The following is a 12989-nucleotide window of genomic DNA, read 5'->3' on the forward strand; positions in this document are numbered from 1 at the left end:
ATAGTGAATTACTAATGAAATACCACAGTATTTCATAAGTAATTCACTATCACTTACTGTACAGAGTCCAGGTTATCCTCATGGCATGAGCGTATATGAATACTAAGATATGATATCCATTATAGCAGGCATTTGAGGAGTGGAAACAAATGTAACATTATCTTGGTGAAAGAAAACACGCCAAGCTAAAAAGGTCACAAGAAGAAGAAGAAGCGGCCAAGTCGCCGGAGTCTCCGCTGTCTGTAGCCGATCTCATCATCTCTGCTTTATTTTTTGGTATTCCATGTAAGATTTCACTTTATGCAATACAAAACAATCCTTCCTTGGGGGCAATGCTTATAAAAAGCTATATATATATATATATATATATATATATATATATATATATATATATATATATATATATATATATTGTTCTTTTACCCCATGTGGTATGTTGGGGATCAGCCCAGAATGCATCCCCCCTATTTCCATTATTTCCTATGGGAAAATTACGTCCGCTTAACGAATTTCCACTCTACGAACAGCTTTGACACCCCCTATCCTGTTCGTTAAGCGAAGTATTACTGTACTAGTACTGTAGTTAAATAAAATGTGTGTTTGGTACTTCATTTATTGTTTTTTTTCAGTCTTTTTGGTAAAAAAAAGTGTTTTTTGGGGAGGATCTGGGAACGTAACCCCTATTTTCCCATAGGACCTATTATTCGCCCAACATGAATCTCGCCATGCACGACAACCTCAGGAACGTAACTGTCGTGTTGGGCAAGGTTTGACTGTACAGGCAACCCCCATTTAACGAAGGTTCACACAACGAAATTTCGCTACAACGAAGGTTTCATTTTACTACCATCTGCTTGTTTAACAAACACCAAACTCGCTTTAACAAAGTTTTATCCAGGAAATTTTTTCCAAGTTTGAAAGCCCCGCCGTATCACACAAGCCGACAAGCTTTTGAATACACCACGAGCCGCAAATACTACGGTCTGCCTCAGGAGAAATCCTGGGACACCTGTAGAATCAAGATCAAGATCAAGATCAAGCCTCTCGTGGACAGCACATGCACCACTCACTCCCATAACAGCGTCAGCAGCAGTTCATCTTCACTCGCTCAACTTACCACCAAATCGCCCTGCAATGTGGTCTAGCGTTCCTAAGAAGACCAGGAAGTCTTTTACTCTCAAAGTGAAGCTGGATATTATTCACAGACACGAGAGAGGCAAGAAAACTATAGCATTGCTGGCCCCCATCTTGACTCCATATACTGTCTCTACTATTTTCAAGTCAGCAGACTCTATTAAGAAGGCTGGTGAGATTGTATCTTCCTTGCAAGCTAAAAGAACCACCTGAACTCGTGACTCTACAATGGATAAAATGGAAAGCCTTGTGGAAATGTGGTACATAAGTTTTGTATGACGTACCATGATGCACCCTTTGTTTACATTCCACAGGTTGCCGGTTAGTGTCTTTCCCGTTTCACTCTCCCTCCCTTCATAAATTTAAGATCATCAACATTATAAAATTACGTACATACATACATTAGTGTACATTATAATGACTTAAATTAAATTTAACTGCCTAAATGTTAAACTTCATAATTTTTACTTTCATTAAACCTTTTACTGTATTATGATTCACTCTCGCTTTGCTTACTCTCAATGGAAGTTCAAGTCAGGGGCTAAACTTGTTATAATCAGTTCGCTTAACGAAGTTTCACTTAACGAAGTGTTCTTTTAAGAACGTAACCCCTTCGTTAAGCGGGGGTTGCCTGTATATGTATATATATGTATATATATATGTATATATGTATATATATATATATATATATATATATATATATATATATATATATATATATATATATATATATATATATATATATATATATATATATATATATATATATATATATATATATATATATATATATATATATATAACCCCTTCGTTAAGTGGGGTTGCCTGTATATGTATATATATATGTATATATATATATATATATATATATATATATATATATATATATATATATATATATATATATATATATATATATATATATATATATATATATATATATATATATATATATATATATATATATATATATATATATATATATATATATATATATATATATATATATATATATATATATATGCTCAGATATGTCTGAAATAATGGGATCCTGTGGAGTATGAAGATTCATGTTTAAATCGCATGCTCCTATAATAGTCTAGCTTTTTCTGAAAAAGAAAAACAAGAAACATTTCAATTTCATCTCTTCCATTCCTATACAATCTCTTGCATTCAAACATCAGTGACTGGAAGGATCCCTATTGTTATTCCCAAAATAACTTACTTGTGCTTACTTATGCTTACTTAAAGAGTTAAACTCAATGATAATTTTGTTGACCCACACAGTCTACAGCACATTAGAACATATACAGCTTCAGTTTGTACATATTTTTCTAAAAATTACAAAAGCCTCTATTTGCATGTAGCAATCAATAACTTCTGGGACTGGGACACCTTAAATTTTGTAGCAACAAAGCACCTTTCAGTTTCTTTATCTAATCATTTTATGGCAGACTTCAGATCACTAGTGTCAAACTAGTATCAAATATAAACTTAAACTGAATTCCAACTATCCAACTATTATGTATAATTGCAATATACCAATGGAAAAAATAGCAAACCTGCATGAAATGCAATAAATATATAATTCAATTAAAATATCATATCCCAGAACTTCATGATTACACTGAAGTTGGTGCTTCTCAATTTGCAATGCAGACACTAATGGCAATGGCATCATCATGCATTTTGTAAGTGTAGCAGTTGTGCCATGATTTTCTCCTTATGTGGAAGTGTCCTTTACAAGAAGAAAAGGAGTGATTGATCTATATACAAGTCAACAAAAGAAATATGTGAGTACAGGCAAACAAAATAGAGCTGAAGAAAGATCAAGAACATACAGAATACAGAAGAGACCAACACACTAAAAGACAAGCAATATAAACCCTATGGATTTAGAACTTTAGTAGGTGTTTGCAAATAACAGACCTTCATTTGATCTTGTCAAACCACTATTGAGCAGATTACTTCCTCCTGAGTTCCTGACAGATTTTCGAACACCTTGGAAAAGCATGAGAAAAACTAAATTAATAGGTAGGATTAAGAGCTTCAGAGAAAAATTAGTTAGGAAATGTAAAGACAGTCAGGGATGATGTTTAACTTTGCAAGGGTGACCATGTGGTTGCTTTGTGCTTGAGATAGTAAACAAATATTACATTTCTTCTGCAAAATTAATCTATTCATTAAAGAAAGAAAAGTACCATTCTTGATTAATATTACATTGAAATGCAGACAATGGATTTATAAGATTGAATATCATCCAATGAAAATATGAATGCCATGCATCCTCTACAACAGTTTCTTAACCCTTTTCAATCTCAGCATCCCATATACTCAATGCATAAGCAGTCCAGCATCCTTTCAAGTCCAGTTTTAATTGCATATCACTGCATATGAATTTAAGTGCAGATACAATACACAGCTGCCATAAAACCACCAAGCTAAAAGAAAATATCACTGAATTCTCTATCTCCTTCAGAGGTATAGATAAAATCTACATCCTTTATTTTATATCATTACCTTTTCTGTACCTATGTTGACCTTTGCAAGATTTTGTATTTTCCATCAAAATTTCATCCTGTTTGTTGTCACAGAGTTAACACTAAAGATATTGTCACATACTACAATACTACCACTAGCACTATAATTCTGCTTCAGCTTGTCAATCTTGTTTGTTATTGATATGAGAGAAAATATCCACTTGGCAATTATCCATATCATTGCAAGAGTCCAACTTAAACAAAGACTCAAAACTAATGGAGCTGTAAGGTTACTTACTACTCTCTCTCAAGCTTGTGAATCACTTGTTTCTTGCCACACTGTTGGCTTTTTTATTTCAATAAAAGGGATTATATCAATCTGAACAAACAAATGAATAAATAAATAAATAAATAAAACAGAATTGTGAAGTAAGAAAAGATCTGGAATATTGAAGACTACTGTTCACCATATCAATAAAACTGTTGTTATACAAGCCATATACAGGAGAAAAAGGGCAGGGAGGAGAAGCAAGACATACTTAAAAAGTTAACAATTTACTGGAGAATGAAGAATTGAAAGGGATCAGCATCTATATCCTACTCTCAAGATTGGTGCTTGTGTCATCCTGTGACAACCTTATTGACACAACAGAACTGTTACCTGCCTGCTTAGACCTGACACAATGGAAGCAGTTTCCATATGTGCCTCCTCCCACATCAAACCTCAGCCAGGCCAGCAGCTATCCCATTATTCATGTATATAACTGGACAATAGCTCACTACACCTTGTCAAGGGAGCACATCAGAGCCATTGCAACATTCTACAAAGCAGGATACACCACTTGGGCCATTTCTAATCACATGGGTGTCAGTATTAGGTAAATTTGATTTTACAACAAGGGTTTACATGATGCTGGAGACATTAAAATCCCAAAAAAGAAAAATACTTGGCAAGCATCACAAGACATCTAGAAGAATACTGCAACTGGTGTATTATTTATCTATTGGCCCAGAAAAGTAAGGAAGATAGCCTAAGACTGCTAAGTGATATGTCAGTTGCAGCTACAATGATGTTTGCCATCCAGTGGTACAGTGGATCCATGCGCGCTTTGGGGTCCGAGGGGTCTCCAACCGCATGGGTTCGAATCCTGTCCATGGTCCGAGTGTAGGTTGGGCTTCCTCACTTGGGCTTTGAGATAGGAGGTACCACAAAAAGTATCCCCTTTAGCCCAGAAATTCCCATGAAAAGCCCACATGGTATAAAAAAAAAAAAAAAAAAAAAGTTTCATGTCGGTGTGAATGCGTTAACGGAACACCTGAAGACACAATCCTTCTTTCTAACCTGAACCTGTCCTCTCTGCTAATGACCAGGAGAAGAGACTCACTTTTTACGATAAAATGAAGGTTTGAACTCTTAAAGCACTGGACTGGTGTGCTATGGAACAATAAAGATGTTCACTGTGATAACCAGCAGTGAAGGATGTATACCACCACTCAGGCAGTGACTCACTTGAACCCCCAATATACTTCACCAACCACCAAGCTCTCCGATTCCTTGATGAGTGTGGGGCTGCTTCTCTTACTACAGTGTGGCGAGATTAGTAGTGTCACATGAAAAACATTACCTGTGTGACCAACATCTACTAAGATCTTTCAATCAGTGTCAAACCACCATCTTCATGCAAGACAGAGCACCATGACACACTACCAAATCAGTGAAGCAAAAGTTCAGACTACTAGAAGCCATTTTTTAAAGACTAGTCAGCCAATTCTCCTAATCTGAACCCTCAAAGAGAATTTAGAAGCAATCATAAAACACAAGTTAAGGAACTGTGACTGCTCAAAGGTTCCCAAGACATACCATACCAACTTTGGAAGAGATTCACACAACAGCACCTCATGACTATTGCTGACAGCCTTCCTGCATGCTTGCTTGAGTGTAGAGAACACAAAAGAAAGCCAACAAAATACTTGTTATAAGACAATATCAATGACAAGTACTGCACACACAGTGGTATCTTGAGTTACAAGTGCCTCTAATTACAAATAAATTGATTACAAAGGAAGACTTAAGTTACAAGCACCTGTTTGAACACACAAAGGAGTTAGCCTTTGTTTTCCACTAGGCATCAGGCTTTAAACAAATAGATGCCCATTCATGCTTGCTCTGTCAGCACTATGCTCTTGTATGAGAAAGATTTGTACAGTCATATTCTCATTTATCCGAGCTCTTCAGTGTTTTATTTTCATATATAATTAATCTTATTTACATAAGCCCCAATGTTGCCAAATAAAATAGTAACTAAGGATGATGCTAATAAGAAAAAGAAGGAATGACTACCACAGATATTAAAAAAGATCACGGAAAAAAATATACTCGACCCTCATTTTTCCGGACTAGATGGTGCAGGAACCAGACTGGACTATGCAAGTGTATATCTATTGTATTTGATGGCTCATAAGATGGATGCATGGGCCCATAAGATGCAACCAGTTTTGGCAGATATTGAAAAAAAAATAATAATAATAAAAGAAAATAAACAAATAAATAAATAAATAAGCAGATTTAAGTTCTGAATATAAAGTGAAGGATTTCACTTGACATTTGAAGACTCTCACATGCATTTAGATCATTATTAGATCCCAATATTTTGCATTTAAAAACATTAATATTTGCTAATAGCCTACATACCAATCCTGTTGTGAGATGTAAACATTAGGGTGGAGCGTTTTTTCAACTTTTTGAGAGTTGATGTTTGGATAGATGGCAAAAAACGGGGACATATATAAGAATTACCCATGCAAAATTTTAAAACTCTGGTTCAATATCTTCAGGTTATCCCAAGCGATTGAATTTTGAAAAAAAGTGATAAAAAAGGGGTTCAGTAAATTTTTTAATGTACAATAAATATCCATTGCTGTGATTTTGGATGGCTTTTATTTTAAAGAAAAATGGTTTTTATGCAACTTTTGTTCAATAAAAATTTCTGTATGAGGTCATCTTCAGGTTACCCTCTTCAAGTGAATTTTTGGAAAAAATAGAAAAAAGGAAAAAAAATAGCTTTTTTATTTACCTCTTTGGCGATTTATTTTCTACTATTTAGCTTTTGGATAGCCTTAAAATTAAAGAATACAGTATTTTCTAGCTTTTATATTCAATAATTTTTCCCCTGAAAAGCCATTTTCAGGTCGCCCCGGTGGCGTTTTTCCGAAGTCCAATACAGTACATGCATGCACCCCTAACCTAACCTAACCCCAACCTAACCTAACCTAACCTAACCTAAAAAAACCTAAAAAAACCTAGGAGAGCTAGGAAAAGAAAAAGATCACAGTTATCTGACGGAGCGACTGTCAGTGACACAGAAAAGCTTCAGAGTGTTTTCTTTGATGGAAGGAAGGACCTTACCAAAGTTAAGGAGTGTGATTCCGGTAAAACTTACATCACATATATCAAAGAAGAGCATATTTCACTAATTGAAGAACCAAACTCTAATTTTCTTGGTCATATAACTCCACCATCAGGATCTGCAAGAGATATTGCATCAACCATTCTCAGTTTTTTCAAAGATAACGGAACTGATATGAGTGCAGTTGTTGCAGTGGGCTGCGACGGCACAGCCGTCAATACCGGATTCAAAGGGGGAGTAGTAAGACTTCTTGAGGAGAACATGAAGAAACCTCTTCAATGGATCGTATGTCTGCTACATTGCAATGAATTACCACTGAGGCACCTCATAAATAATATAGATGGTAAAACCACTGGTCCTGCTTCCTTTAAAGGTCCGATTGGAAGTAAACTTAATGATTGTGAGAAGTTACCAATTGTTGAATTTGAGCAAATTCAAGGTGAAGAACTGGTTGTAACAACTTCCGATTTGAGCACAGATCAAAAGTATCTGCTGAAAATCTACACGGCTGTAACTTCAGGTCACTGCCCAGATGATGTTGCACGTCTCAATCCAGGAAAAATACACCATGCACGCTGGTTAACCACTGCCAATCGTATCCTACGGCTTTATGTGTCAGAAAATGAACCATCAAGTGAGCTTATGACCATAGTTAACTACATAATAAGAGTTTACATTCCAGTTTGTTTCTCAATAAAATGCAAACCCTCCATTTTTTATGGATCCATCCATTTTCATAAACTTGTAATTCTGTCCAGGTACATGGAGCCAAAGTACAGACAAATTATTGATAGCGTGATCAAGAATAACTGCTACTTTGGTCACCCTGAAAATGTTCTCTTGGCCATGATTCATGATGACTCACCAACCATACGTGAACTTGGCCTCAGAAGAATCCTGAAAGCCAGATCTGCATTCTCTGAAGAACTTAGGCGGTTCTCATTTCCATCTCTCAACCTAAATGCATCTCATTACTACGAAATGGTTGATTGGCAGAATACCCCTGTAACAGAACCTCCTGCTACAAAGAAGATCCCAGACGAGGAGCTGCAACGCCTCATCATCACAAACAAGGAAAAACCCTCCTGCATCCCCTCATTCCCCTGCCACACGCAAGCAGTGGAGAGGGCGATAAAGCTTGTGACTGAGGCATCCTCTTCATTGATAGGAGAAGAAAGAGATGGCTTCATTCGTGCCAAAATGGAAGGGAGGAAAAGGCTTCCTGCCTTTGAAACAAAAAAAGACTTCAAACTACAAAAGTAATATGTAATATGTAACTATAATAGTCTTACACTTCAATGGAAGGGCGGTTGGGAAGGGTAGGGCGGAGCTCGACGTATGGCCACCTCCTCGTGGTGAGTTCTGGATTATTTTCTTTTATATAACAAGTGGTTATATAAAAAAAAATAAACTGAGAGCCATACAGTTATGATCTGAATATAGCCAAAATTATAATATATTTTCACTGTATTTCAACTCACCGGGGCGAACTGAAAATGGCTTTTCAGAGAAAAATTATTGAATATAAAAGCTAGAAAATACTGTATTCTTTCATTTTAAGGCTATCCAAAAGCTAAATAGTAGAAAATAAATCGCCAAAGAGGTAAATAAAAAAGCTATTTTTTTCCTTTTTTTTCTATTTTTCTAAAATTTTACTTGAAGAGGGTAACCTGAAGATGACCTCGTACAGAAATTTTTATTGAACAAAAGTTGCATAAAAACCATTTTTCTTTAAAATAAAAGTCATCCAAAATCACAGCAATGGATATTTATTGTACATTAAAAAAATTTACTGAACCCCTTTTTTATCACTTTTTTTCAAAATTCAATCGCTTGGGGTAACCTGAAGATATTGAACCAGAGTTTTAAAATTTTGCATGGGTAATTCTTATGTATGTCCCCGTTTTTTGCCACCTATCCAAACATCAACTCTCAAAAAGTTGAAAAAACGCTCCACCCTAGTAAACATGTACCTGGCATATGGCGTCAGTGGTGACTATGAGAGACTACAGGGATAATAATCTTTTTTTTTTATCATCTTTTTTTATTACATGTATGCAAGGTAAGAATGTTGAAAGATATGTGTAATTTTAATTGTATGAAAGTGTGTCTTACCTTAAGGAGTAACAGCATCACACTTAAAAGAATGATGTGAGGCTTGCCTGTGTTACTGTGTTTGGTGTGTAACCGACCACATTTTTGTTTTGGTACATGTAATACGTACTGTATGGTCACTTAGGCAAATTCTTCCTGACTTGTGTCATTCTATGTGAATTAATGATAAGTATGACTTATTATATTGTTACTTTGAAAGAAAGAGTTATTTTGTGGTGTAGTACCAATTACCAGTCATAGACTTACTACCAACCACTGCCTCAATACTGAACCTTGGATTCATAGGATGCAGGCTCATTTCTTGACACATTTTTTTTGAGAAAAGGTGCATCTAATGAGCCATCATATACGGTATACCTAAACAATACTAGATAAAAATACGCAACCATGTGGGTATGTGGTCACTTACTTTTAGCGAAAAAGAATGGTGTTTATGAGGATGAAGTAAAGTTAGACAAAAAATTTGCGACCATCCTATGACATGGTGGAATCTTTCTTGCTCAAGGCCACACACAAACCCAACTCTGTCTGCCTCTGCCAGTAGTAGAATGAGATTGTCTGCACTGTCTTGCTCTGTGACAAGCCTCTGTAATTACATGGCTTGGGTGGTTAGTAGTGCTTCATTTGCCACACTATATAGAAATCTAAGGATTTAATAAGTTAGACAATTGCTAAGATGATTGGTTTAAAGAAAAGAGGCCATATAATTATTAAGATTAGCTATTTGACTGGTGTGGGGTGAACAAGTGTGAATAAGTACATATGCAAATTTTGTGAAGAATTAAGTGATAAAATACCACAGAAGAAACCTCACTTTGGCAGACCATGTAAGATCTCAAATCATGCTACAAACATGCTGTAGTTATAGCTGCTAACTCCACTGCTTGTTTCGGAATGTTTGTAGCACAATTTGAGATCTTGCATGGTCTACCAGAGTGAGGTTTCTTCTGTGATATTTCATCACTTCCTCCTTCACAAAAGTTGCATATGTACTTATTCAAACTCATTCGCCCCATGCCAGTCAAATTGCAAATTTCAGTAATTCTTTAGACCAATTACCTGAGCAACTGTCTCACTCATTAAATCCTCAGATTTTGACAAAGTATGGCAAATAAATTACTACTAACTAGCCAAGTCATGTAATTCTAGAGGCCTGTCACGCAGCAAGACTGCAGAAAACCTCACTTTTACTATTGCCAGAGACAGACTGAGAGTTGGGTTTGTGTGTGGCCTTGAGCAGAAAAGATTCTATGACGTCAAAGAATGGTCACAAATTTTTGTTTAACTTTACTTCAGCCCCATAAACCCCATTCTTCTTTTGTCATAAATACGTGACCACATACACACATGGTAGCATATTTTTGTCTAGTACTGTATAATACAAATGAAATTAAATAACTGTCCTGAAAAAGATAAAAGACATTAAAACAATAGTTTTGCGTACCTAAACAATATGTACAATGTATTTATGCTATTTACAGGACCAAGAAAACTTGTTATTCTTGGTCCATGTCCTCTGCATTGCCAGCTTCACCCAGATGTCATATTAAAAATAAAAAGGCTGTGTTGATTTCAGAATTGCTTCAGCCACCCATCGCTCCCCCTGAAATTTTCTATTTATATTTTTTGTGCCAGCTTCCAAGCTGCTGCAAGGATTTCTATGGCATGGACATTCATCCCCACTGATCCCTGCTGTACATACCACTTCATAACCACAGGATCTAATGCAGCATTTTTCCAGTCCCAACATTTTATTCTCAGTGCACCTTTACCACTTGTGGTTGATGATGCATCCACACAGTATTTGGCAAAATATTCTACCAGCTGATCTTTCAACTTTAAAATGTCTGACACAGTTTGCTTGGCCACACCATACTCGTCACAAACACTCACTTCTTTTCTAATTTTCTTGCTAATTTTAGCTTTGGAGCCACAGTTAGAACCACTTGCTTATGCTTAATGGGAGGCATAATTCAGAGTTAAAAGGTTTCTATTCATACTGAAAAATTCTCAAAATTGTTCATTGATACTAAACTAAACAGTGTTTACAAGTGTCAGCCAGAATTGTTTACCTGGTGCCTGCTATCACCTATCAGGCATTTCTGGCAGCAAGCGAGGTGCGCGTTTTTAATTAATTTGTTGGCTGTCTGGATTCAAATTATTACCTGGGCAATGTCTGGATAAGCGAGGTGCGCGTTTTTAATTAATTTGTTGGCTGTCTGGATTCGAATCATTATCTGAGCAATGTTTGGATAAACGAAAATCCAGATTAATGAGGTCCACATAAATGAGGGTTGAGTGTAACTGAAATACATAATGAGCTTACAAGGATCTACAAGTTCTTAATTCATTTGTGCTCGATTTATTCAAATGTTTTCTCTTGTATATCATGACTGCAATGGATAAAATGGAAAGCCTTGTGGAAATGTGGTACATAAGTTTTGTATGCGGTACAATGATGCGCCCTTTGTTTACATTCCACAGGGTGCCAATTAGTGTCTTTCCCGCTCCACTCTCCTTCTCTTCATAAATTTAAGATCATCAACATTATACAGTTACGTACATACATACATTATTGTACATTATAATGACTTAGTCTTAAATTAAACTGCTTAAATGTTTAACTTCATAATTTTTACTTTCATTAAACCTTTTACTGTACTATGTTGCACTCTCGCTTTGTTCACTCTCAATGGAAGTTCAAGTCAGGGGTTAAACTTGTTATAATTGGTTCGCTTAACGAAAATTCGCTTAACAAACATTTTTTTTTAGGAACGTAACCTGTTCGTTAAGTCAGGGTTGCCTGTTTGTGTGTATATATATATATATATATATATATATATATATATATATATATATATATATATATATATATATATATATATACACAGGATCCTTCTGATTCGACCTTTCACAATTTGAATTACCGCCAATTCGAACTCAGTTAATTAATACCCAATCCTCAAGGTTCGACCGACTGACTCACCAATTTGACATTCATATCTGGCACGCCACCCACCCGGTCAAATCCGCCGCCACCCCAAATTCGCCGCAAACCCGCCAGGCGGAACTGTAAACTAATGCTATCCTGTGCATCACTTAAGGCAGCGTCACACTAGCACTTTTCCGTCAACTTTTTCTGTCAACTTTTGTCGACACTGTTTGTCAAACATAAACTCGCTTCCGCCTTTGTCGCATTTGTCAACTGTAAACAAACATGGCAGCCCCCTCAACCCCAGCAAGCCATTGCTATTTTTTCGTTGCTATTTTTGGCCTTTAATGCTCCCTATGAAAAACTCTTCAGACAGCTTTGTTCACTCATAAACAACAGAGCTGCTCATCTTGGCCAGTTGTTCCTTGGAAGTTCTGCCTTGGAACGTTGCAGTCTCAGAGAAATGTAAACAACTGAACTACTTTTCACTGTTAGGCTAGGACAAAAAATATATATTTACATCTACTTATCAAGATTCTATTGATATGAGATTATAGCATCATTTCAATTAACAAGAGAAGTAATTTTATTATAAAAGTGTTAATTAGAAACCATAGATCTTAATTTGAGTAAAAATTGACGCTAGAGGAAAATAGTGGGTTTCGTCTGACTCAAGACAACAGAAAGCCACCTCCAGCCGCAGCCCTAAGAAGCACAATTCCCTTTCAAAGATAAGCTTGAGCTTATAAGAAAGTGTGAGGCAGGTATAGCTCACAGTGTCAATGCAGTGCAAATGGGTGTCCCTTGATCAACAGTATCAACAATTTGGAAAAACAGGGACAAGTACCGCAAGACTGCTGCAAGTGTTTTTATTTCCAAAAATGTACTGTACAGCACCCTAATGTGTTTAATAAAACCAAT

General features: G+C 35.9%; 1 protein-coding gene across 5 annotated transcripts in view; it reads right to left on the reverse strand.

Annotated features, from left to right (window-relative positions):
• The window catches only part of LOC123505445 (arf-GAP with coiled-coil, ANK repeat and PH domain-containing protein 2-like), a 156656-nt gene that overhangs the window by 71793 nt on the left and 71874 nt on the right, over window positions 1-12989 (reverse strand). For 4 of the 5 annotated variants that reach the window (XR_006675135.1, XM_045256735.1, XM_045256736.1 and 1 more), the window contains one exon: window positions 3064-3135. The exons of the other annotated variant lie outside the window; for it this stretch is intronic. Coding sequence is in view for 3 of the 4 variants with exons in the window: in XM_045256735.1 (XP_045112670.1) it covers window positions 3064-3135 (72 nt within the window). In the remaining variant the exon portion in view is untranslated. The remainder of the gene's footprint in view (window positions 1-3063; window positions 3136-12989) is intronic. 5 annotated transcript variants of the gene reach the window in all.

This window comes from Portunus trituberculatus, chromosome 18, assembly GCF_017591435.1.
Source record: "Portunus trituberculatus isolate SZX2019 chromosome 18, ASM1759143v1, whole genome shotgun sequence".
Classification (NCBI taxonomy): domain Eukaryota; kingdom Metazoa; phylum Arthropoda; class Malacostraca; order Decapoda; family Portunidae; genus Portunus; species Portunus trituberculatus.